This window comes from Candoia aspera, chromosome 1 (genome assembly GCF_035149785.1).
Source record: "Candoia aspera isolate rCanAsp1 chromosome 1, rCanAsp1.hap2, whole genome shotgun sequence".
In the NCBI taxonomy this organism is placed as follows: domain Eukaryota; kingdom Metazoa; phylum Chordata; class Lepidosauria; order Squamata; family Boidae; genus Candoia; species Candoia aspera.
Window position 1 is genome coordinate 21,299,777 of NC_086153.1, and position 24,598 is coordinate 21,324,374.

General features: G+C 44.8%; 2 protein-coding genes across 3 annotated transcripts; one reads left to right on the top strand and one right to left on the bottom strand.

The window, feature by feature from the left end:
• Positions 1–718: 718 nt before the first annotated feature.
• On the top strand, positions 719–20,716 carry TRIM54 (tripartite motif containing 54). Of its 2 annotated transcripts, none has more exons than XM_063299723.1 (10): positions 719–1,513; positions 10,828–11,000; positions 12,317–12,488; positions 13,904–13,999; positions 14,259–14,492; positions 14,723–14,745; positions 17,608–17,732; positions 19,239–19,343; positions 19,759–19,809; positions 20,509–20,716. In XM_063299723.1, the coding sequence occupies exons 1-10, from the start codon at positions 1,346–1,348 to the stop codon at positions 20,520–20,522; spliced, it is 1,161 nt and encodes a 386-aa protein (XP_063155793.1). In that variant the 5' UTR covers positions 719–1,345; the 3' UTR covers positions 20,523–20,716. The 2 variants fall into 2 exon arrangements, with proteins under 2 accessions (XP_063155793.1, XP_063155801.1); XM_063299731.1 differs by having other exon boundaries at positions 20,512–20,716.
• Positions 20,717–22,724: 2,008 nt separating this feature from the next.
• UCN (urocortin) lies at positions 22,725–23,135 on the bottom strand. The gene has a single exon (XM_063304436.1). The coding sequence runs from the start codon at positions 23,133–23,135 to the stop codon at positions 22,725–22,727; it is 411 nt and encodes a 136-aa protein (XP_063160506.1).
• Between the last annotated feature and the right edge of the window lie 1,463 nt (positions 23,136–24,598).

Below are 24,598 nucleotides of genomic sequence, written 5' to 3' on the forward strand. Positions count from 1 at the left end.
TCCATTTGGTCTCCCCAGTAAAAAGTTTGTTCAAGTAAAGAGGCTTAAAACTATTATGTAATAAGCAGAGAACACTGTTCTTTCCTCCCAAACCATGCAGTACCCATTTGAATGAGTAAGAGCAGTTACTCATTACTCAGTATCAATTTCTGTTTCTTCGTGCCAAAGATCCCAATTATTTTCATTAGCTGCCTCTCTCCCTCCCTGGTTGGGAACCATCCAGATGTGGATCTGAATGCCAGTAATCCTATTTGGAAGGCTCCGGGATTTGCAAGGCTGGTTTAGATATTTACGTTAAGACTGGCTGGTATGATTCACCTCTAAGATTCAAAGTGGTGGATTTTTAAGTCTCCTTGGCTAATGGCTGCAGATTGCTTTGAATGTCGAAGTTGTAAGTCTTGTTTTTTGCAGAGTATTTATGAAGGTTACCTCTATTGTAACTTTATATGTTTGTTCTTTCCACTTAATATTTGGATGGTTAATTTGAATGTTGAGAAGAGTATGCTGCTTAGTGTGTCAATATAACCAAACCAGGAGCCAACAACTTAATTGTACTTGCAAAAAAAGGGAGACCAAGCAGCCACTCAGATATTCTTAGCATTCCTTGGGTTCGTAATTGCAAGGTCAGTTTATAGTATTTCATGGAGCCTATCTGAAGAGATGCAAATAAAATAATTTATTCCTTAATGGGTGCTTGCAAATGGAATTGGTACCTGGTTCCAGTCAGTTACATAACATCCAATTTTATTGTAGTAGAAGATCTTTATTTTTATCCGGTATGTAAAAAGGTTTACTTTTTTTCCCCAGCAGTACTTGAACCTTACTGTTTTGGATATAGCCTTCCCTAAGCATAGGAGTTTGCCAGTGGTTGCTTCCCCCCAGTCTGCCAGCCACCTTCCAAAGGTCTCATTGCCTTGTTGTGGAGTAGTGACTCATTGTCACCTGATCCCGTTGACAGCTGTGGCTTTGCCCTGCACCCTTTACTGAGACAAAAATGGCAGCTGGGATTCCATTGGGGTCATGTGACCTACTAAGAATAGCCTTGTAGGCTCAGGACGGGGGGTGATGTCAGAAAGAAGTCAAGAGCTGGACAGGCAAACTAGGAAAAGAAAAGCAAGTTTGGTGGACAGGGAAATTCCCCAAGTGGAAATAAAACAGGAAGAGGCCAAGGTGTGAAAGCCAGGAAGAAGAGAGGGAAAGAGGCCAGCACTGCCAAGGCAGGGGAGCTGGAACAGGCAGGCAGAGCAAGGGAGCAGAGATTGGTGAGGCAGGCATTGGGGAAGCTGAGGGGGTCATCCATCAAGCCCATTGGAGTGTGCTGTGGGCAAGTATTGGTGCTGCGGGGATGAACTTTGCCGTGGGCTTCAAGCCGATGCTGGGGACTTCACAGAGCATGGACAGCCTGGAGAAGCAGCTTATCTGTCCCATCTGCTTGGAGATGTTCACCAAACCAGTGGTCATCCTGCCCTGCCAACACAACCTCTGTCGCAAGTGTGCCAACGACATCTTTCAGGTGAGCAAGAAGTCCAGTTACCAGTGCTCTGGATAAGGCCAGAATAACAGGAAAGGGGTTCAGGTTGGTCTGGGTGATGCCTTACTGTAAATTCTGAGAAGCTTCTGAGTGAAGGGATTTTTGATAGTTATGTGATAAATATTATGACTTATTCTTTGCTTATAGATAGCCATTAATGTTCATGGCACATCTTGAGTAACGTAAATAAAGTAAAGGCAAGTACCTGCCTCCCAAAACTTCTGAATCATGCCAGTGAGAGAAGGGAATGGAGGGGCAAGAGAGAGCTTGGAAGTATGAACAAATGCAGTGCCAGCTACATCTTCTTGTTGTGGAAAAGAACTGAGGTATCAAGGCTGGTGTGTTTGTAGTTTAAAGTGGGTTTGGGGGGCAGGGGAAAGGAAGGATACTGTGTGTTGAGAAAGAGCTCCAAGACTGGTTGAACTTGAGCTTCAGGACAGGATGGCGAGACCTTGGATCAGGCTGGCAAGGCCATTAGAGCAGGCTTGAAGGGGGAGAGGATCTGTTGCCTTTATATGTTTCTTCAGTGAGGGGAATGAAATTGATGCAATGAAATGTCTTTCCCTACAGAACATTTTCTATGCATTGTCACCTTCTGGAGCCAGTAACAGTGAGATATTCCCACTTTGCCCCATATTTGGATGGCTAACAAAGGGAAAGGATATAGAAAGGGAACTTGAGCTGATGATGAAATGAAACATATATGGGGAGAAATTCTCTAAACGATTTAAGTAAGATTAATGTATCCTGATTTCTGAAAGTTGTCTAAATGGGGCTGCTGCAGTTGTTGCTTGTTTTATTACAAGGTTTGGCTAGGATCTAAAGAGTCAACATGTGGTGAGAGCTAAAAGTTCTAACCCAAAGGAAGCATCCTCCAGTATCATTCATTTACATGTTGACTACATTTATACAAATATGCTTAACCTGGTTACTGAATTAATCTGTTTTCTGGATTCACACAGTACTTAAATAGACTGGGTTTGTGTATCCTGCTAAACCACAAAACTAACCAAGGTTAAAACTAGCCCATGTTATGCAAATACAACCACTTGGAGCAGGGGGAGGCAGAACAAAAGATAAGACCGTGACAAACTATTGCCCTTCCAGACGAGAATAATGAGGGTGGCTTACGGATCTGGTAACTACGTCCTACAGAGAATGATGGAAAGAGCTAAGTGCAACTAGCTTGGAGAAGAGAACACTATAAGGAGATTTATAACATCTGCAAATATCTAATGATTTACCACACAGAAGATGGAGCAGACTTGTTTTGAAGTAATGGAATGGTTTTGTCATCTCCCAGATTTTCCCTCAATCTTAGGAGAAATGTCCTAGTGAGAGTTATTTCATAGTGATACAAACATCACTATTAGGCAGTGATCTCTCTTTCAGTGGAGACAATTAAGCAGAGAATAGGCAGCCATTTGTCAGGGATGCCATAATTGGATCTCCATTGCAGGCCCTGAATGGATCTAAACCAGGTGGCTTCCCAGTTGCTATGTGTAGATGGCTTTTGTCTAAAGCCATCCAAGACTTAGAGATTTCCAAGATAATCAGTTCTGAATATCTGAGGGGGGAGGACTTTATAGTTACTCTATGCTGAAAGACATTTTTCACTAGCTCAGAGACCTTTTAATTTTCCCATACTTTGCTTTAGAACTGAGCCTTGACATTGACAATTGATGTCAGTCCTGAGTCCTGTATGTATTTAGTTGTGAAGCTGCTGAAAGTGATAATCTTCACCAAGAAGAAATGTGGTTGTGTAACGACTGTTTGATCTGAACTAAGCCTGGCAAATGGCGTAAACTTGCCCATTGCTTTCCTGCAAAAAATCACTATTGGAGGAGGGTGGTTCCTGCTTCTCTGCCCTTTAGGGAGTAATACTGATGGAGTGGTGGCTTAGTGTCTTAACTCTTGGCGCATGCTGTCCCGACAGAGTTCTACACCCTTTGTATCAGCACATCTTTCTCTAGCTCACTGGGAGCAACTGAAAGCCATTTGAACAAGTTCAGCTGCTGTGTATAATAGAGCTAAAGGCATTTAGAATTAAAGATAATGCAGATTTAGAAAGTTTCACTCCATATTTATTTTGTATCTTTAATAGTAATGCCTATTTTGTTTCCCTGTTAGTAATATGTCTCAGCAGGTGATATATCTGATCAGCCTTTTTCTGAGCTCAGAAGCTAAGCAGAGTTGGGTCTGGTTAATACTTGGATGGGAGACTTTGTGTGAATTCAAGGGAGGTCAAGAAGCATCCTGGAAGAATGCAACAACAAGCTCCTTTTGTACTGTTGCCAACAAAACTGCACAGATGTGTTCATGCAGTCAGCAGTTTATCACAGTCATCTTTACTGTTCTGGCTCCCACTGGTTTGAGTGACTGCATTAGCAATATTTATTTATTTATTCATTCATTCATTTATCAAATTTGTCGCCACTCATCTCCTCCCACCAGAGCGGTTTACAACAATATAATCCAAAAAACAATAAATATATAATAAAATTCCAATATAAAAACACTATAAAACAATTTCACAAAGCTACTAAATATAAATAAAATCCAGATGGCTGTGGTCTCATTCAGTTATTGCATAGGAGGGGCACTTCAAGGCACTAGCCAACCCCAAGTATGACTATTCTCCTCCCTGCCCCAAGCCCGGTGCCAGAGCCAGGTCTTCAAATTCCTCCGGAAGGCTAGGAGCAATGGGGCTAACCTCACCTCCAGGGGCAAGATGTTCCAAAGGGCAGGCGCTACTGCAGAGAAGGCCTGCCTCCTGGATCCCGCCAGATGGAATTCTCTTATCAATGGGGTCAGTGGCATGCCCTCTCTGCATGATCGGGTGAGATGGGCTGATATCACGGGGAAGAGGTGGTCCCTCAGGTAGCCTGGTCCCATGCCATGTAGGGCTTTAAAGGTGATAACCAACACCTTGAATTGGACCCGGAAGCAGACTAACATCCAATGCAGCTCGCGTAGCAAAGGTGTTATATGTGCCCTTCTAGGGGCACCAAAAATAGCCCATGTGGCTGCATTCTGGACCAGCTGAAGCTTCCGGATACTCTTCAAGGGTAGCCCCATGTAGAGCTCATTGCAATAGTCTATATGGGAGATAACAAGGGCATGAGTGACCGTTTGAAGGGCCTTCCGGTCCAGGAAAGGGCGTAACGTGCACAACACAAAGCTGTGCAAAGATCCTTCTGACCACGACTGCCACCTGCTCTTCGAGCAGGAGCCGTGAGTCCAAGAGGACTCCCAAGTTACGCACCGGGTCTGTCTGGGGCAGTGCCACCCCATCCAGAACCAAAGTTGACAAAGTCCCAGATATGGAAGAGCCCTTAACCCACAGCCACTCCGTCTTACCAGGGTTCAGCTGAAGCCTGTTGTTCCCCATCCAGACCTCTACAGCCCCCAGGCACCGAGAGAGGACAGTCACAGCATCACTTACCCGGGATGGAAATATATAATTGAGTATCATCAGCATATTGATGATGCCTCATCCCATGGTGACGAATGATCTCACCCAGCAGTTTCATGTAGATGTTGAATAGAGGAGAGAGAACCGAACCCTGCGGCACCCCACAAAGGAGGGGCCACGGGCTGGATCTCTCACTGCCTATTACCAACAATTGGGACCAGCCCTGGAGGAAGGAGATGAACCAATGCAAGACCACGCTGCCCACCCCCAACTCCCTGAGCCAACCCAAAAGGATACTATGGTCGATGATATCAAAAGCCGCTGAGAGGTCAAGAATAGCAAGGATGGATGCACTACCCCCATCCCACTCCCACCAGAGATCATAAGGGCGACCAATGCTGTTTCTGTCCTATATACGGGCCTGAAACCTGACTGAAAGGGGTCTAGATAATCTGTTTCCTCCAGAACCGTCTGGAGCTGTAAAGGGTATAAAAATATACCCTTTCCTCGTTTAGTGACCACAGTCTGTTCCTTAAATCAGAAGCAAAATTGTTGCTAAGAGAAATGGTTGCTAAATTAACACGGGAGGGAGGGAGGGAGAGAGACGCTGCGAAGATCACTGGTTGCTGCTGTCTCATTTAGATAAAGTTCTCTCTTACAGTTATGCCAGTGTTACTCAAGCATGCGTTGTTGTCTGGGTCACAAAATTTTGTCATAAGTGCATGCAATGGTAGAAAAGCATTTATTTATTTATTTATTTATTTATTGTCATCGTTTTTGCGAATGGTCACTAAACAAGGCAGCCACTAAATGAGTGGATGCACAAGATGGTTAAATTAGTCTCCAGGAAGAGTTAGAAATGAGCATGTGGTCCATACCATGGGCACTGAGTTTAAAAATAACAAACCTGAAGAACTAAATATCAAAGACAATAATTGCAGAAATGAAGTTCAAAAGACAAAGCCTGTGCTTGTTGTACATTTTACTATATACAGCCCTAAGATTTATCAGGATAGGTAAATTCATTATTTGAAATTCACCCTTTGCCTCACTGCTTGCTCCTCCAGTTGGGTTTACCTACTTTCCTTGGACTATCCATTCTAAAATAGACCCTATGCTTAGGGGCTAAAGAATCTACTGTAGATCTACTGAGTCCAAGCTATCTATCTATCTATCTATCTATCTATCTATCTATCTATCTATCTATCTATCTATCTATCTATCTATCTAATTTGTCACTGCCCATCTCCTCCCACCAGAGGGACTCTGGGCGGTTTACAACAAAATGGTTTCTAGCCTGGTGTCTTAACCACTACAAACTGGCTCTTGGTAAATAAAACAATAATTACAATATATAAAAATACTCTATATAAAACACAATTACAATAACTAATAAATATAGATAAAAATAAAGTCTGGATGGCTATGATCCAATTCAGTCCTTGCATTGGAGGAGCATTTTAGGGCACTAGCCATCCCCAGGCATGATTATTCCCCTCCCTGCCCCAAGCCAGGTGGCAGAGCCAGGTCTTCAAATTCATCTGGAATGCCAGGAGCAATGGGGCTAACCTCACCTCCAGGGGTAAGATGTTCCAGAGGGTGGATGCTAGCGCAGAGAAGGCCCGCCTCCTGGACCCCACCAGATGGAATTCTCGTACAGACGGGGTCTGCAACATGCCCTCTCTGCCAGACCAGGTTGGATGGGTTGACATAACAGGGAAGAGGTGGTCCCTCAGGTAGCCTGGCCCCATGTGATGTAGGGCTTTAAAGGTGATAACCAGCACCTTGAATTGGACCCAGAAGCAGACTGGTAACCAGTGCAGCTCGCGCAGCAGAGGTGTTATATGTGTCCTTCTAGGGGCACCAAAGAGAGCCCACACGGCTGCGTTCTGGACCAGCATGTAGCTTCTGGATACTCTTCAAGGTTAGCCCTATGTAGAGCGCATTGCAGTAGTCAACATGGGAGATAACAAGGGCATGAGTGACTGTTTGAAGGGCCTTCTGATCCAGGAAAGGGCATAACTGGTGCACAGCATGAAGCTGTGTAAAGGCTCTCCTGGCCACGGCTGCCACCTGCTCTTTGAGAAGGAGCCATGAGTCCAGGAGGACCACCAGATTATGTGCAGGGTCTGTTTGGGGCAGTGCAACCCCATCCAACCCATATAGGCATTTTGTGCCTATAGTTTTCTGTTGGTTGAAGGACTGGTGGATAGAGGTAATAGCTTCTCAGTCAATGCTATCCACCAGTCCTTCAACCAACAGAAAACTATATTGGCATGACATTTGTTGCCCCCTCCTTCTGCTGGTTCCTATCCTACCATAAGAAAGATGTTCTAAATTATTATGGCCTTATTTACTGTTTTTTTTTGGGGGGGGGGTTGGTGCCTTAGAGTCAATGTTGACTCCTGGCGACTGTCTGCACAAGTCCCTGCAGTTTTCTTGGCAAGATTTCAGAAGTGGTTTACCATTGCCTGCTTCCTAGGGCTGAGAGAGAGTGACTGGCCCAAGATCACCCAGCTGGCTTTGCACCTAAGGTGGGACTAGAACTCCCGGTCTCCTGGTTTCTAGCCTGGTGTCTTAACTACTACAAACTGGCTCTTGGTAAATGAAGAAAAGGGATTGGTCGATTCCCCTTCACCTGGCTTTGTTTCCCTCTCTTCTCATCAAAAGTCACCAGCCAGCAGAACATCCATCCACCACACACTCTTCTTAACTGAGATGAGGACTGGTGCTGGGGAGGAGGTGAGTTTTGATGGGTGGTTGGACAGATGGGTTTCGCCATTTGTTGAAAGTCACTTCAGGCTTTGCACAAGCTTCTAGAAGCTGATCATTGGGTCAGAAAGGTAGCAGGAGAAGAGGGAGAACAGACCCTTTACCCCTCAGCCTCTGATCCCATAGAGCTGGCCTGTGGGATTGGAGACCCAGCAGATAAACACATCTATCCTCCTCTCCCTGTATTTAACCATAACCTGCATTTAAAAGTAGCCTAACGAATAGGTGGAAAGGGAGGAGTTGTAGTGCGGCAGGATAGTTCCCTTCTACTTACCTACTGAACCCTCCTCTTCCATGGCTGTCAGCTGCTAGGTCAGGCTATTTTAAATGTAGGTTTTCTGCTATTCTGAAAGAGTGGTAAACCCTTGTTAAAAAGTAACCCACCAACGGGTGATGGATGGTGGGGAGGAGTTGTGTGGAATTTCCCTTCCAATGCTTTATCACCTGTTAGTCAGGATAGTTCCTCTTTCAGGACCAAGCTTCTGAACTGGGATTGGCTCAGAGACCTGGCAGCACTCTCCTGCTGCCCCAAGCAAACTTTTCAAGAGAACGATGCCTGGGAGCAGAAGGGGAAGAGGGGCCATGCCTGCACCTGCCTAAAGTGGCCAATAGGTGCTGACTGGTCCTATTCTCTAGGTCACCTAACTGAAACACCACTTGAACAGCTGGTGAGGCACATCTGATTGTACCCATGGTAAAACAGCCAGGGAACACTCTAAACAGCAAACAGTTTAAATCTGCCTTGAGTATGGGTTGTGTATGAAAGAAAGAACAGAGGCAGTGTTACTTAGAATGAGTAAGGATACTTCTTTTCAGAGGGAGAATAATCTACAGCAGTGTTTCTCAACCTTGGCCACTTGAAGATGTGTGGACTTCAACTCCCAGAATTCCCCAGCCAGCCTTTTCATGCTGGCTGAGGAATTCTGGGAGTTGAAGTCCACACATCTTCAAGTGGCCAAGGTTGAGAAACACTGATCTACAGTATGCATGGCCAGTGCCACCTAGAGGCAAGAGTAAAATATATTGTGTAAGATTTTTCAATTTTGTTGGGTTCACTCCAGAAATAAACCATATAATGGTTTAGTGTGTTGTATGAAGCAATACTAGCTTCCTTGTTTTCTTCACTCCCCTAGATTAATATGCCCAGTTCTGTCAGAGGCATGTTGTAACAATTGGCTTCTGGACCTTTCACTGTTGATCTATTCAAGTATTTCATGTTGCCTTCTGCTTAAAAACTGTCCCAAGCAATATGGCCTGACTGATGCAGAATAAATTAGAACTGGTCCTATGATCTGGACACATAATCATCCTTTAAAGCATTATCCTTGTTAGCAGCTGTGTCATCTTTGGTACTGCCACCAAACCAAATCCCCCTTTTCTTATGACTTTATTCCTTTGCCCCTAAATGCAAGACTTAAAAAAAAAACAATTTGAATTTCACTCTTTTGGTTGTGACCTCATTCCTTGTCTATGGGACACCCCTCTGAATAAGAATTCCACCTTCTCTAGTATCATCTGTTCTTCTCAAATTGTGTGAACTTCTGCTTTGATGATAGTTCCTTTGAAAACATTGTTGCCCAATCTCTAGGCTAAAGACCTTCTAGATGTTTCTATTGAATATGTTTTTTTTTTGTTTTTTTTAATGTGACAAGGGAAAATTAAATACATGGGAAATTCCCATACTAACTGCATTTAATCCAATTTTAACTACACTGTGTTAAAATTCAAGGAATTTTTGCCCTGGCTGCTCCAACTTTTCTGTTTTGGCTCTACCTGTTTTTTTTCAAGGGCAGTCCCTGGTACAGCATTCACAAGTAAGGACAGTCCACACAAGTTTCCATGCCCTGACATAGGCCCTCAACACATTTATTTATAAAAAAGATTGAACAGCATATTGCCCAGGAGAAAGCCCTACAGCCAGTGTTTCTCAACCTTGGCATGACTGGCTGGGGAATTCTGGGAGTTGAAATCCACACAGCTTGAAGTTGCCAAGCTTGAGAAACACTGCCTACAGTACTCTGTCCAATATCTGTCTCTCAGAAGGAAAGTGTTTTAATTTGTTCCCTTGAATTAAACGGAGTCCTATGTATTTTAACCAAAAACTTTCCTACAGGCCTCAGACAGACAAGTCAATCTTTTTTGTTTGAAAAGAATCTGTTTTCTGGCTCAGACTTCACTTCAATGTCAATTCCTCTGATATTGGAGGAGGAGAGCTTGTAGAAGCCACCTGACCACCTGCAGGCTCTGTATGGTGTCTAAGAGTTTTTGGTGTACTTGCACCAGTGTGATTTTCAGACTAGCTTTTATCTGAACAAAAGGGAGAGGGGGTTCTTGTGCTGTCAGAAGGAAAAACCTACAGAACAAGACAGGCATGAATGTGAACCTCCACGTTTAATGTGTGTACCTGTCTCTCGCTTGTTCTCTCATGTATATGCACGTATTGCTGCTCCATTAGTTCTCTGTGTCTCTTAAAGGCACTTGATTACTGAAGGCTGAAGAGGCCGGAATCCCTCTTTTGGCCCGGTTGTGTTCAGATAGGGATGAGCAGAAAGGTGGAAGGGAATATCCCCTGCAAACATTTGCATTCAACCATCTCTCAGGATGTTCCCATTTAGAGGAACTCCCTCTTCAGGTGGCCACATCTTATATAAAACTTGTAAGACCCCTGTTGGAGGAGTGAGGTTGTCCCATTTGACTTTTGGGCTTCCTAGTCACTAGGACCATTATTCAGCTCTCTGAAAATATCCTAGAAATCACCTGTGAGCTGAGGAATGAGTTACCATGCTATGCATACAGTGAGTTACTCTGGCAAGTTGGACTCAGCCAGGAGATGGCTGGTACTTTGCCAATATCTGCCTATAACAGTAATCTCTGCAGTTGCAAACTCTTGTAATACTAGTTGGTTTAGTGGGGGACCTATTTGGATGACATGCCCTGGGATGGAGGGACGTAGTTGGCATTCAGAATGCTCTGCTGGGTTTCTACTGTATGCGCCCAAGGACTACTCCAAGCACTGCTGCTTCCTAGAAGAGCGACACTTCCAAGGAATGGGTAAGTAAGCAGAACTGAACCTCAGCAGAGACCAACTTTCTCACCTCCACCTTGCCAGGCCTCCAACCCCCTGTGGCAATCTCGTGGATCTACTTCAGTGTCCTCAGGAGGCCGATTCCGGTGCCCATCCTGTCGGCATGAAGTGGTGCTGGACCGGCATGGAGTTTATGGCCTGCAACGCAACCTTTTGGTGGAAAACATAATTGATATCTACAAGCAAGAATCCTCTCGGTAAGTCATGTGTGGAGTCCCATGAATTCTGTTTCAGCACTGGTGGTAGTCATCCTACACCTAAGTCACACATGTGTACTCATACATTTATGTTGCTCAAAAATCTTTGTGTTCCAAATGAAGAGCCAGAGCTGTAGAATTTCCCTTCTGGTTACTTCAACTCTCTTCCCTCCTACAAGGCCTGTCAGAGTCTGCATCCCTTGGCTGAATCTCTCAGGTCCTGCCATCCCACTTCCTCATCACCTTCTTTCCTAAATTCTTTTCTTGCTCTCACATGCATTTCTCTACAATAATACAACCAGACATGGATCAACTAGTACACCCAACACACTGTTGGCTCTTTTGAGAGCAGAGTTGAAAGGCTGCGAGGGATAGATGGAGCCCACTTCCCAAGGTAGAACTTGCTTTTCAGAAAGGTATGCTAATGCTGATACCAGTTCTCAGGTCCTTATTTGCATAGCATTTTGGGAGTCATTGCTGTATTCATGATCTCTGGTGGCTAGACCTGTTTAAGGGCAGGGCCACTCTCACATTCCCGGCAAGCAAAATATTCCCCTCACTGTTGCAAACACGCTTTCTCTTTCACACACCACTCCAGAAAGGGAGAAACCAATAATAATACAGCATAATATCTGATATTTTTCAAAAAATAAAGGCATGCTTCTCTCAGCCCTTTGCCATAATAATCACCTCTTCCAGGGCTTTCATAACATGCTTGGCAGGGAGGGGAAGAGAACCCACGTACGTGGGTGCTCCTTCAAAAGGACTCTGTTCCTCCATGTTGTGATTTTCAAAATTGCTTTGGGATTTGTTCTTCTTTATGCACTTGAAAAGAACATAATTCTTTAAATGCCTAACCTAACCTAACACAGTACCAAGAAAATAGCTAAACTTCTCAATTTGAACCATGTAAACAAAGTTATTAAACCTGCTGATTACACAAAAACTGTCTTGCTATCACTAACCAAAGGAAGGACAGTGGTAGCTAGGGGTTGATGATAGAACCAAAGCCCTGGCTGTCTCGGTCACTGCATGTCTTTCATGGAGCCTAGCTGAAATCCATCTCCATCCCAAGTCCTAAGCTTTCCTTGCTGCCCACATCTCCCTGAGCTTCTGTTTGGAACACAAAGAGCTAAAGGATTTCTCTTTAGAAATGAAAGTTGAGCCTCTTGGCATGCTGCACTGTATTTCAAAGAAGCACATCCATTCTCACTTGACATGATGACCTTGAGAAAAATAGAGAGGTTTTTGAGTCAGGATAGATCATCCTCGGGGAATTCAACATCTCTCTCAATCTCTCTCTATGCTGTGGCCAGGCCTCTCCATGCCAAGGCAGAGCAGCAGCTGATGTGTGAAGAACATGAAGATGAAAAGATCAACATCTACTGCTTGACCTGTGAGGTTCCAACCTGTTCCATGTGCAAAGTCTTCGGGGCCCACAAAGACTGTGAAGTGGCTCCTCTGACCAACGTTTATAAGCGCCAAAAGGTACAAGGAGTAGGGGGAGAGAGAGAGGAAATGAAAGGAGATCCTGTCTTCTTTCTGCACTCCACAAACATTTTCTGTTTTGGACAACTGGAGCAAAAACTTGAGTTGTGTAGCCTGTATCTTGTGGGAGAGAAACTTTTGCGCATGTTAGACGCTGGTGCCCAACTTAGTAACTAACAGCTTTGTGATCCTGGGCTGATGTGACTGCTTAGGATGTTGGTTTCCAAGGCAGCTGGCACACAGGGAGTGACCAGCACCACAAATAACCTATTCATGTATCAGGTATGTTTATGGTTGTGGGGGGAAAAGTGCCTGGATCATGAACACCCTGGTAGTGTGGATTGGGGTTCTTCCTCCTCATTGCTGCTTCCCTTCCATACTGCTTCCTCATTTTCTTGGACAACAGCCCATCCAGAGTGGGGCTTTTGGTTGCCTTGTGACCTGCATTATCCTCTTGCTTGATCTCAAGAGGGAAAAGATTCCCTGAGTTACTCCATCTGTGGAGTCTTTGGTGCTCTCTGAGCCTTGTTGTTGTTTTCTTGCAGACATTTCATTGCCAGAATTCATCTTCATTCAGTGGGGCACTGAAGATGTTGCCTAGTGTGGCAATGAAACATCTGCAAGAAAATAACAACAAGGCTCAGAGAGCACCAAGGACTCCACAGTTCAACCCTGAGCTACAAATATTCCCTTCAATTGTTACTCCATCTGTCCTAACATTCATTTAGTTGGGCCATGCTATCATGCAATAGAAACGGAAAGATATCCACAGGCCCTGCACTCTAGCCTTCCTCTCTTCTTGAAGACATACATAGGGGCTGGACCTTGGGGGAAAATGGACTCTGAGGCTAAGCCTTGATGAGCCATAGGCTAGGTTCATGAGTCATGTTACACTTGGCTAAAATGAAGTTGTGTACTTTGTGGTTTGGAGTGTTGCCTTAGTGTGTAATGTGAATGAGGCCGTTACAATATGTCAGCCTTTCCAACCTTTTGACCCTGGAGGAACCCTTGAAATATTTTTCAGATCTTGGGGAACCCTTGCACATTCAGGCTCAAATATAGGCCAGAAGTTACAAAATTATTATATTGTTTTCATGTGCAGGCCTGTATAGATGCATTAACAGTGTTCTTAAACTAAAAATAAAGAATGAAACTTACCTCTTTAATGGGAAGTTGCCCAAATTTGAAATAATTTTTAAAATAAATGGTGATATCTCCCAGGGAACCACTGGTGACCTCTCGCAGAACCCTAGGGTGCCATGGAACCCTGGTTGAGAAACTCTGCAATATGTCTCTTACAGTAAGCTTGTATATTTGCTAAGGCATGACAGGTTTTATGAATACCTGTTTTATTCATTGCATTTAGTTGAGTAGTGTGAGCCCAGTCATTACGTTTTCCCTCCCTATTTCTGCAGGGAGAGCTGAGTGATGGCATTGCCATGTTAGTGGCAGGGAACGACCGTATCCAGGCCATCATCACCCAGATGGAAGAGATCTGTAAAACCATTGAGGTGAGCAGAGAATCGTTCAACTTGTTATTGGGGTGCTCTTGAGTGACGCTTATTTCTGCAGGACTTGGCAATAAATTTCCTTCTTTTGTTTTCCTCCATCTCAATATGGAGAAAAGTCGGAGCCTTGTGGGAGCAAATAAGAGGGAAACAGATATTTGCAGTACTTATTGAATAATGTCATTATGCCATTTAATTAACACTAACCTGTGGAGGAAATAGATCTTTTAAAATAACAGCTGATGTATTCCACCCCTGACAGGATAATGCCCGGCGACAGAAGCAGCATCTTTGTCTGCGCTTTGACTCTTTGTACAGCATCCTGGAGGAGCGCAAAAAAGAGCTGTTGCAAGAAATTGGACGAGAGCAGGAGGAAAAACTCCAAAGGGTGCGGGGGCTCATCCGGCAATATGGAGACCACCTTGAGGTCTCCTCCAAGCTGGTTGAGTCAGCCATCCAGTCCATGGAGGAACCCCAGATGGCTATCTATCTCCAGGTGCATACAGGTGTGGCAGGACAGGGTGTGGGACCAGGGTTAGCCTGGAGCCAGTTTAAGTCAATTGGCAAGAAGCAGGATATACCTATCAGGTCCTATAAGGGTGAACAGGTAAGGGGAGGAGAAAGGCAGGGCCCTACTTGCAACTTGGAGGATTCCGTGGTTTAAAACTTAGGGATATAGTTGTTTTCTGTTTTGTTGATGCTGAAGACTCTCTTTTTTTCCTGCAGCAGTCAAAGGAGCTGATCAAAAAGTGAGTAGAAGCAACAGGAGCAAAGGCCAATGAGCCTTAACATCACCCTTCAATGGGCCAACTGGTGGTGAACAACTGCCCTGGAGGCATCAGAGATTCACTTCTGAATTATCCATACTCTGTTCTTTGATCCAGTTAGGCTGGGGTCTGCCTCTCCAAAGCCCACAAATTTGTGATTTCTTATTTTAGGCTCACTGGAATCTTCCCTTCCCTCTTACTCAACCAGAGCAGCAGGGGTCCTTCTGGATTCAGGATTACAGCCAATGCATTAGCCCTGCAGAACAAATAAGATTTTGCAGGTGATAAGATCCCATGTATCTGGATCATATCCATGCTTAGAATTCTAGAAGCTAGCTTCTGAGTCACACAAGAGACTTTCTCCGCACAGACATTGGCAACTAAGTATTCTGTCTTTTTTTAAGATAATAATTTTATTAAAGATTATATTATACAAATAAAACTAATACAAACTGCAAAAGATAAAAAAATAATAAAGTACAGATTAAAAAAAAAAAGGTATCCTCCCCCTTCATTGCAGCAAATATAGATAACTTTAACAACTTATCACTATCTCTTAAAACAAAGCTGGCTGGGGGAATTCTGGGAGTTGAAGTCCGGACAGCTTAGAGTTGCCAAGGTTGAGGAACCCTGTCTTAAAATACAACAAACCATCTCTTCATCCCCTATCCTATCCCATTCTCTATAAACAAAATTTTATAGTCTCATCACTCCATCCTAATCAGCAAAAATCCATCAGAAATAACATATCTTTTACAAACTAAATACAATAAACCCACTTAAAATCATTCCTTTTACATTCATATCTCACTGTCTATCATTCAGACCTGGTATTTAAAAATCAAATAAAAATTACCAGAAATAACAGCATTATTTTAACCCTATATTGGTCTTAAACAAATAAACTTAAAATGCAACAAGTGAACTCTCTTTCCCATATCTCTTATAGATAAACAAAACCTGCAAAATATCGTTATCCAGTCCTAATCAACAAAAGTCCATTAAAAATTACCAGAGGGATAATAACCCATCTACTTTAACCTTGATCAAATAAACTGACTTTCTATTCTTTCCCCTTTCTCCCCACAGTCTTTAATCTCTTCAGATAATATCCTAGCATCTGCTTTCTTTTCATTTTCTCTATCTCTTCTCATAAAATCATTAAAAACTTTTGTAAATCAATATAAAAAGGTTATCCATATCGGTCTTCTAGTTTGTATATCTTTTCCAGCTGATTTAATTTGTATATCTAGTATTTCATCTTTTTGTATATCCGTATTTCTTTTTCCATTTCCTTCTTATAGCTTCATATTTCATTTTAAAATCTACATTCAGATCAATTTCAGTCTTTTCTGATGAAACTTGTTCCCCTTTTGTAACATCATTCATATCAAAAATGACAACTTGGAAATTACATTCTGTGCTGCTGTTCATAGATCTCTCTTAATGTATCCATTGATGCATTTATTTCCTTCTAGTGCCCTCTAGTGCCCAAGCTTCAAAGTCATATTCATTTCTTATTAGTTGTTTTCAAATATAAACATAGCCAGTTTCCCACAGGAAGGATTCTTCCAATTAACTTCAAAACCTTAATTTAAGTCCCTCTGAGCCCTTAATCCATTTAAAACTTTCTAAAATCAACACTTTAATCACCCTTTTGTTGTATATTCCATTTTTTTTTGCAAAACTTTAAACTCGTAGTTAAAGCTTAGGAAACCCACCCAATAAATTCAACAAAACTTGCTGTTCTGAAGGTTCTCAATCTTTAAAAAGCAATAAAAAAAAATTAAATCCAAAGTGATTAAGAGGTTAGCCTTGGTTGAATCTAGAGCCCACATAAGCTACATTAATGGCTATAAGCACGATGGAACCCCGTGACTTCCAGCTGTTCAGAAGCCGATCACAAAAACATTGGTTCCTGCTGCCTGCTCCCCAAAAAACAGCTGTCTGGAATACATGCGGTAATCTTGATATCTGTCCTTCTTATGGAGAGATTGCGGTGGTCCAGATCCAGCATCCAGATGCCATTTTCAGCTGTAATGTCCCTATGTTCCAGGGACATCGGTTTGCCATGGTGCTCACCAGAAGTCTCTGCAACTAAGTATTATGCCCAGGACTGAAGAAACTGACAGAGCTTTGTCTGCTATTTGCTTTCAGTGAGAAGTTGCAAGAGATGTTGCTGCAAGTTTTTAACAGTAGATCAAGCCACAAACTTTATAGGGCAGAGCAATGAAAACAACAGCAGAAAAACCATCTTTTCTTACTGCTTTGAAATATATGTTTCCTATGTTGTTGTTATTCGTTTAGTCGCTTCCGACTCTTCGTGACTTCATGGACCAGCCCACGCCAGAGCTTCCTGTCGGTCGTCAACACCCCCAGCTCCCCCAGGGACGAGTCCGTCACCATGTTTCCTATACAAACACATAAAATATATCTTATATGTTTTGAAATAAGAGTCAGAGAGCTCTCACTCTCTCCTCTTGCCCACCTCACTTTAAGTTTACTTGGATTCCTAGAACATTTTGATAGAAATCACAACTGGCTTAGTAAGCCAAGATACCTGGCCTTAGAAAAATGCTATGCACAGCTGGGATGCCTACTTTCCCGGATCTTGATGGGGACAGTGTTGAAGCCATTTCAGCTGCCTTCTTTAGTTCTTTATTTGCTGAAAGCAGAATGGACAGAGAAGGGAGGAGACAAAAATAGCCAAGCACGTTCACGCTGTTCTATCATTTTGAAGAGGGAAGGGAATATCCTACTGCCCACTACCATTCCCATCTCTAGCCTTTTGGTGGGAAGAGACAGGCAGCAGATGGATTTAGCCATGCCTTTTCTTTTCTGCAGGATCACAGACATGTCCAAGGTATCCATGAGCAGCCGGCCTGAGCCTGGCTATGAAAACATGGACCACTTCTCTGTCAGTGTAGATCACGTTGCTGAAATGCTGAGAACTATTGAATTCCAGACAGGTGAGAATGGCTGGACTGAAGCATCTTGCTGGAGTGAGGGGAAGGGATGCATCTGCTGCTGTTCCTCTACTTGGGTGCCATACTCTTACATTTTTCATCAACTCACAGGTTCCCTGGCTAAGAGGGAATTTGACACTGAGGAACTGAAAGCCTAATCCCAGTTCTGTAAGGTGAAACAGGCTGTATCTAGGGAAGGGGGCATTACGATGATCAGTGACTGAGGATATTTGAAGAGTGGAGAAGAAGAACCCATTGGATTATTGGTGAAGGGGGTATAGATGGATTATTCAGATCTTTCTCAAGGAGACCCACACAAACCATTTTGAACTTGAGTCAACAAAATCCCTCAGCAAAGGCTCCTAAGTAGAAATAACATAAAATGACAAGTCATTATATGGAGCACTCGCGAGTTAAACAGCAGGAATTTGAAAAAGTGATGTATAATCTGGTAATTCTGCACATCCACAATATAATTTATATAGTTACTGGGTTTGCAGGAAATAGATATTTGGCTCATGGTACAAAAATCAAAAAACATCAACCCAATGTAGTGAAAAAAAGCATTTTGTGACTCGTTCAGACAATATACCTGAAAAGAGTTAAAAGCCTAGTATCTACATTTGCACAAGATATAAAGCTAGGTTGAGGTTAATCTTTGCTTCTTTTTTTAGGCTTAGCATATTATGTGAGCATATTAGAAACCATTTGGTTGGTTTATGGTTCAGTGTATTATGCATATCCAGAAAATGGTTCAGTAACCAAACGATACATGTAGTATGAAGCCTTAGTGCTGGTCTACTAGGAAAAGGATAGAAAATAGAAGTTCTTTTGCTTTAAAGCTTTTTTTTTTTTTGCAAATCTGCATCACATCCTCTCTTAAAATAGAGTTTCTGCACCTTATGAAAGGATATTATTGAGCTGGAGAGGTTATTAATATGGGCAACAATTAAAAATAAAATCTGTTCAATCGTGTCTGATTCTTGGAGACTGCTTGGACATCTTCCTGCAGTTTTTTTGGCAGGGTTTTTCTGAAGTGGTTTGCCACTGCCTGCTTCCTAGGGCTGAGAGAGAGTGACTGGCCCAAGGTCACCCAGCTGGCTTTGTACCTAAAATGGGACTAGAACTGATGGTCTCCTGGTTTCTAGCCTGATGCCTTAACCACTACACCAACTGGCTCTCACAACAAATTTGCACTGAGACTAAACGACCTTCTCTACTCAGAAAGACTAAAGTATTTGGTTCCCTTTTGCTTGCAGTCTGGGGTTATCTTTTGAAAAAAGACCTAATGTAGAACAAGTATGGTCTAGGAAGGATATTATACAAAAAACATACAGTAATTATGTATCATGTGTGGGGAATTAATGCAGATTTTTAAAAGCTCTGTCCACATAATGCTGGCATTCAGAGAAGCAGCTTGGACCATCTCTGTTCAGAGATTCAGGGTAGATGAATAGTGAAAAGTTGCCATTTTCACATGCACCTGTTCTCCCCCTCCTTCCCTCTCAGATATTTCGGGGGAGGAAACTGAGCCTGAAGGAATTAGCCCAGAAGCTGGTGAAGCTGGAGAAGAAGAACATCCAGAAGGATCAGAGGCTCCTGAAGGAATAGAAGGTGAGTTAGGGGCTGAAATGAGAGATGGGCAGGGATGGGTAGAGGATAATGAGTAGCTCTGGCCTGGCTTGGGCTTCGTAGAGATTTTGCCACTTCAAGATGTTTGTAAGAAAGTCTAAATGATTCTTTCTTCCCACCTGTTCTGTTTGATCCACAGTTTTCTGAGAAACTTCCTCATCTTAATTTACATAATATTAAGAACCTGCAGAGGAAAACATCCTCAGGCATTATTTTGAATCTATTAGCTCACCTGCGCTTAAGAGAGGGATGGAGTTACATATAATGGAAATGGGACTATTTATGCCTGTGATTTTATAATCACAGTTCTGAGTATCTCTGTCCCTTCCTATTGAGCGAACCTCAACCTCAGCTACAAAATGTAGAATCCTAATGTCATGCGTCTCTTTCTCTCTAGATGGAGAGAACCTGTCTCGCTTCAGGCCAAAGCCATCTAGTGCACCTCGGGGTAAGTCCCCCTTCCACTGGACAGCTTCTTTAACTGGAGGAGAGAGAGAGGACCAGGAGGGACATGGGAAGGAATCTTCAGGAATGAGTTCCAGCAACCAGACGTTCCCTTGATGGGATGTTTACATAGGAAAGTTCTAGAGATGATCTGAACCAGATCTTCTGCCATATTGCTGATTCTCTTGAGTATTTGCCTGGCCCTGTGCTGTAGCCTGGCTTCTTTTAACACAGTCTTGTTCACTGACATAAAAAAAGGGGTGGGGGGAGACAAAATGAAAAGAGATGCATCATCAGGAAGAACTGGTGGAAGGAAACAGAGCAGGTTCCTCGCTTTCCAAAGCAGCATGAAATAGGTTTGCTTCCTATCCAGATCCTAACCCAGAAAAAGTGGGCAGAATTCTGGCAGGCTTACTGCTGCTGGCCTTTGGCTACTTCGGATCTTCTTCCCTGCTTCCTGAGACCTTTGGTCTTCCTTGGCAAAATTTCTGCCAGCATCCACCCCGTGGTTTTATTTTCCCCCCTACCCTTAGCTTCCTGAGTGTATAAAGGAATTGAAAGCAGAGGAATTGTTACTAGGAAAGGATGGTATGCCCATTAGTGAACTTTCCTGCTTTTACTGGGACATTCACAAGGCCTGGATCAGCTGGAGAGCACTCTGGCACATTTTATTTTCCATTGGAGTATATCTTGTTTCTCCCAGCAGGCCAGCACTGAAGAGTCACTTTGAAGACAGAAGCAGCTGGAGAAGTGCTCCAGGCAGCCCCATCCCACACCTCTTCCCCTCCAGCAGAAGGTTTTTCTTGCTTCCCACTAAGCTTTCCATACATCATTTCCTTGCCCTATGCTCCTCTTCTCCCCATACTGTTTGGCTTTTTAATCTGTGGAGATAATAAAGTTGTGACTTCTTTGCTAACAGCAGCTCTGACAAGGTTTCTTGGGTGGGAGACTCTGTTGGACCTCTTTCTTTGGAGGAAAAAATATGATTCATAGAAATGGATAGTGAAATTGGCCAAAGGGTGCTAGTTCATAATCTTCTGCATCCCCACCCCTGCCAGAAACAGATTGCCTTTTTCACCACCACCACCAGCTCTTTCTCAACTCAACAAGGGCTGGCTAAAAATGCTTTGTTTTGTTGGGCAAAAGAGGGTCAGTCAAAGGCTGGGTTTTAGCCTAGTTCAGAAACACCTAACTCTCATCTCTCCCCATCTTCACATCCCTCTCCATCCTATTCCTGGGTTAAAGAAGGGGTAACTTGTTCCATCCCTTGAGCTTGAATGAATCCAGATGTTACACTGACCAATTGCAAATTTACATTGAGGGAGGAAAATTTTGAACACTCCCTCTGGGCTGGGTATACTTGGGGGTGGGATGGGCAGAACTAGAAACAAAGAATTGGGACACCAGAAGAGGAACAGAATTCCCTGTCTTTCACTGGGCTGGAGCTGACTAAGGACATGGTGATGGAGTGCAAAAAAAGGAAGGAGGAGTTGGGCTGGGAATCTGCCAAAGGGAAGAAGACCTGGTCTTGCTAGAGAAGTCCTGCTCGGTCTGGAAAGGCTTTCTTCTATCTGACTGTGGGCAGAAGGATTTGGTGGAAAAGTCCAGTCCTGCCATGGGCGGGAGGCACATTGGAGCAGGCGGACATCAAAAGTGGAATTCCATCTTCTGTAGATACAACTTCTGTGAGATGGGTGGCCACATACATTATTTAAGTAAACAAACAAACTGGGCAGGGAGTCTGTTCTGCTTTCTTGACCTACAGTCCTTGCCTGACCCTCCCTCTAATTGGGGGAAAGGCAAAACGCTGCTCATTGGAAGCTTCAGCAACTAGCTCATCAGCACCAGCGAAAAAGATTGGTTTGGGCGGCGCGTGCGCTTTTTAGCGGGTCCCGGAAACAGCAGACGAGGCAATGCCGCTGTCCAGGGTGCTGCTCCTTGGAGTTTGACTGCAGCAGCGAACGCTCACCCGCGAACGAGCCATGGGCTTTTGCTAAGGGCCCGGGGCGGAGGGCGGAGGAGGTTCGACGGGGAATGGAGACACCCCGTATTACTGACATAGATGGGGCTTCCGCCTAGCAGTCTAGCTGACACGAAAATGCTCAGTCCTCCAGGCTACAATACAGTATTCCCTTAGACGGAAAGACGTTCCCCGTCTCTGAAAACATTTGGACTGTACTTCAGTTTAGCTTTGTATAGAGTTGGACCAAAGTTGACCCGGAGAATCATCTACGATCCGAGTCAGGTTTCGCTGGACCTCAAGACCCAAGTTCTGACTGTATTCCTATAAAGAAGGTAGAACTAGAGTCGCATCTGAATTTGCGGATCTGGTGAAGTTTCATTATCAAGACTAGCATTTTACATGCCACCCTTTGGAATACGGATTCTGACTTTCCTCCATCAGCATTCCTTTACCCCTCAGAAGTTGACTAACAGGTGGAGTTGTGTACAGTACCAGGAGATCGATTAAAGCTTCGTAGTACAAACATAGCATGGCTCGTTTGATTGGGGGGTTTGTCGTATTCGAACCCAGCTGATTCGTTAGCGTCGGTTGTGTACTGTGCGACCCCAGAAAGTATGTTAATTCAGTAAATAAGTGTGAAGCGGTGTGGTGTAAACCCTTCTACCGTGACCCAACAGCTTCTATCCAGACAGCAAATCCCGCCGCCCACAGTTCAGGAAGGACCACCAGTGCAACCCAGGACACAGGTTCACCCCCTCCCTCCCCGAGTTCTGAGACTTCACCAGCCCTCACTCGGAAGCGGTTTGACGCCCAATAAGTTTTATTTAGTAAAACAAATGTCTTCTGCGAAGGCGCCGGAGTTGGGGCGAGCGATGCCGAAGGAAGCGCGGGGCGATTCACAGTTGCTGGATTGGCTCACAAACGCGAGGACCTCGTGCGTGCCCCCGCTGACGACCTCACTTGCCTACCGAGTCCAAGAGCTGACGGTTCAACTCTGCCTGGGCTTGCTGGCTCTGCACCCGGGAGATCTCCATCATGTGTCGGAGGAGGTGGAAGGTGAGGTCGATCGACAGCGGCGGCTCGTGGCGTTTGAGTCGATCGCTCAGCTCGGCGAGGCGTCGACGCAGCTCTCCCTCCGGAGCCAGCCGGTGCAGGGAGCGCACCAACAGCTTCGCCACGCCTGGCTCGGGAGCTGGTTGCAGTGGCCGGCGGGGTCCGTCGCGGTTTTCCTCGGAGAGCCGCAGCCGCAGGCTCAGGTCGCTTTCTGCGCTCCCCTCGAGGTCGGCCGCTGGTCTGGCTCCGAGGGACACTTGCGAGACCAGGAGGAGCAGCGAGGCCAGGAGGCTGGGCAGCCGCGCCCGCCTCATGCTGGGGCGGTCCGGGCCTGGAAAAGGAGACAGGGAGGCCTTGGAGAAAGCGAGACCCCGACCGCTGGGGCTGCCAGGGTGGCCCAGGCAGGGAGCAAAGCCACCGACCTTCTCTCCACCGTTGGGGAGAATCTGGGGAACTGGCCAAGGTCTACTTGAGAGATGCTCCCTAAGCAATCGGGCGGAGGACGACAGCCCCGAGGGAGTCTCCAGCCCTCTCTTGGCGATCCAGTGCCAGCAGGGGGTGACACTAGGCTGGTAGCCGTAGGACTCGCGAGCCGACGAGGTTGCTTGGGGGATCTTCAAGCATCCCCTTCTTTTTCGCTTCCCTCCCGCCCCCCCTCCCGCCTTAGCCTCACCACGAAGTAACTTACCACGATGTGTCCTTGCGGAGCCGGGGAAAAGGGTGCCCGGAGCCGCTGGCGGGTTCTTTATATATAGCAAGCCGGGAGATCCATTGACGTCAGTGAGGAACATGGACTGATTGCCGATGGTGCGGGCGGTGTCCCCCGGTAGACCCTCCTGGGACCTGAACTGGTATCTGGATGGGAGAAGGTGTCCTTGTGCTTTGTTACTGGGCCCCCGGTCCCCTCCATCAGCAGAGCCCAGAGTATTATTTCAGCACTTCTGCAGGTCGCCTCAGAGTAAATTCACTCTTTGCAGCCCCAGTTCTCTCACCCTCTTCCCAGGTCCGAACAGGCGCTGCTCCCAGGAATGCTGGAGTGACTTTCAAGGCGCTGGTGCCTCGGAGATTGACTGAGCCCCCCTGAAAGTCTTTGCGATTCCTTCCCGCCCCCCACCCTCAGTGTGAGCTCCATCATATGGGTCAGCTTTTTCATGTCCCTCTTCTTCATAATTATCAAGGGTGATAATCTTGATACATGCATAAATCCCAGATTTGGGGTGGATGGGCTAGAAGATGCTGCCTGTTCACTTTAAAAGTTTCATATAAGCAGAAGCTGAGATGAACCTCAAAGCTGGTTGACAGACTGATAATTCCGATCAGTCTGAGAAAATTCCATAGGAAAGGATCCAGAAGCAATAGGTAGGAATGGAGGTGAACATGCCACCTTTAGCTGGTAATCTCTTCAGCCTCTTTGAAGCAGTCTTAATAGACTAACCACAGCCCATGGAAGGGAGGAGAATGCAGTGATTAGTAAGCAGATGGGGCAGATTTGGCCAGCCAGTTGATCTCTCTTGAGAGGCAGTAGGGTAGGAGAGGGCAAGAGGTGAAGGAGGACAGATACCAAAAATGAATACCGAACTGTGTCTGGAATTTTATTTAATCAATGTATATGGCTGCCCACTTGCCAGAGTGACTCCAGAAAACAACAAGGCTCAGAGAGCACCAAGGACCCCAGAGTGACTCTAGACAGCTAAAAAAAACAGATATACAATCTGGCTGTCAAACCACATAATGCCACCTCTCAAGACAGGCACATCTAACATCCCAGCCCAAATGT

What these genes read in the sequence shown, in the direction of transcription:
- UCN (XM_063304436.1), bottom strand. Translation starts at nt 23,135, where the DNA reads ATGAGGCGGGCGCGGCTGCCCAGCCTCCTGGCCTCGCTGCTCCTCCTG.
- TRIM54 (XM_063299723.1), top strand. Translation starts at nt 1,346, where the DNA reads ATGAACTTTGCCGTGGGCTTCAAGCCGATGCTGGGGACTTCACAGAGC. An exon ending in GTGCCAACGACATCTTTCAG is followed by an intron (nt 1,514 to 10,827) that starts GTGAGCAAGAAG and finishes CCACCTTGCCAG; the next exon opens with GCCTCCAACCCCCTGTGGCA. An exon ending in GGCTCCTGAAGGAATAGAAG is followed by an intron (nt 19,344 to 19,758) that starts GTGAGTTAGGGG and finishes CTTTCTCTCTAG; the next exon opens with ATGGAGAGAACCTGTCTCGC.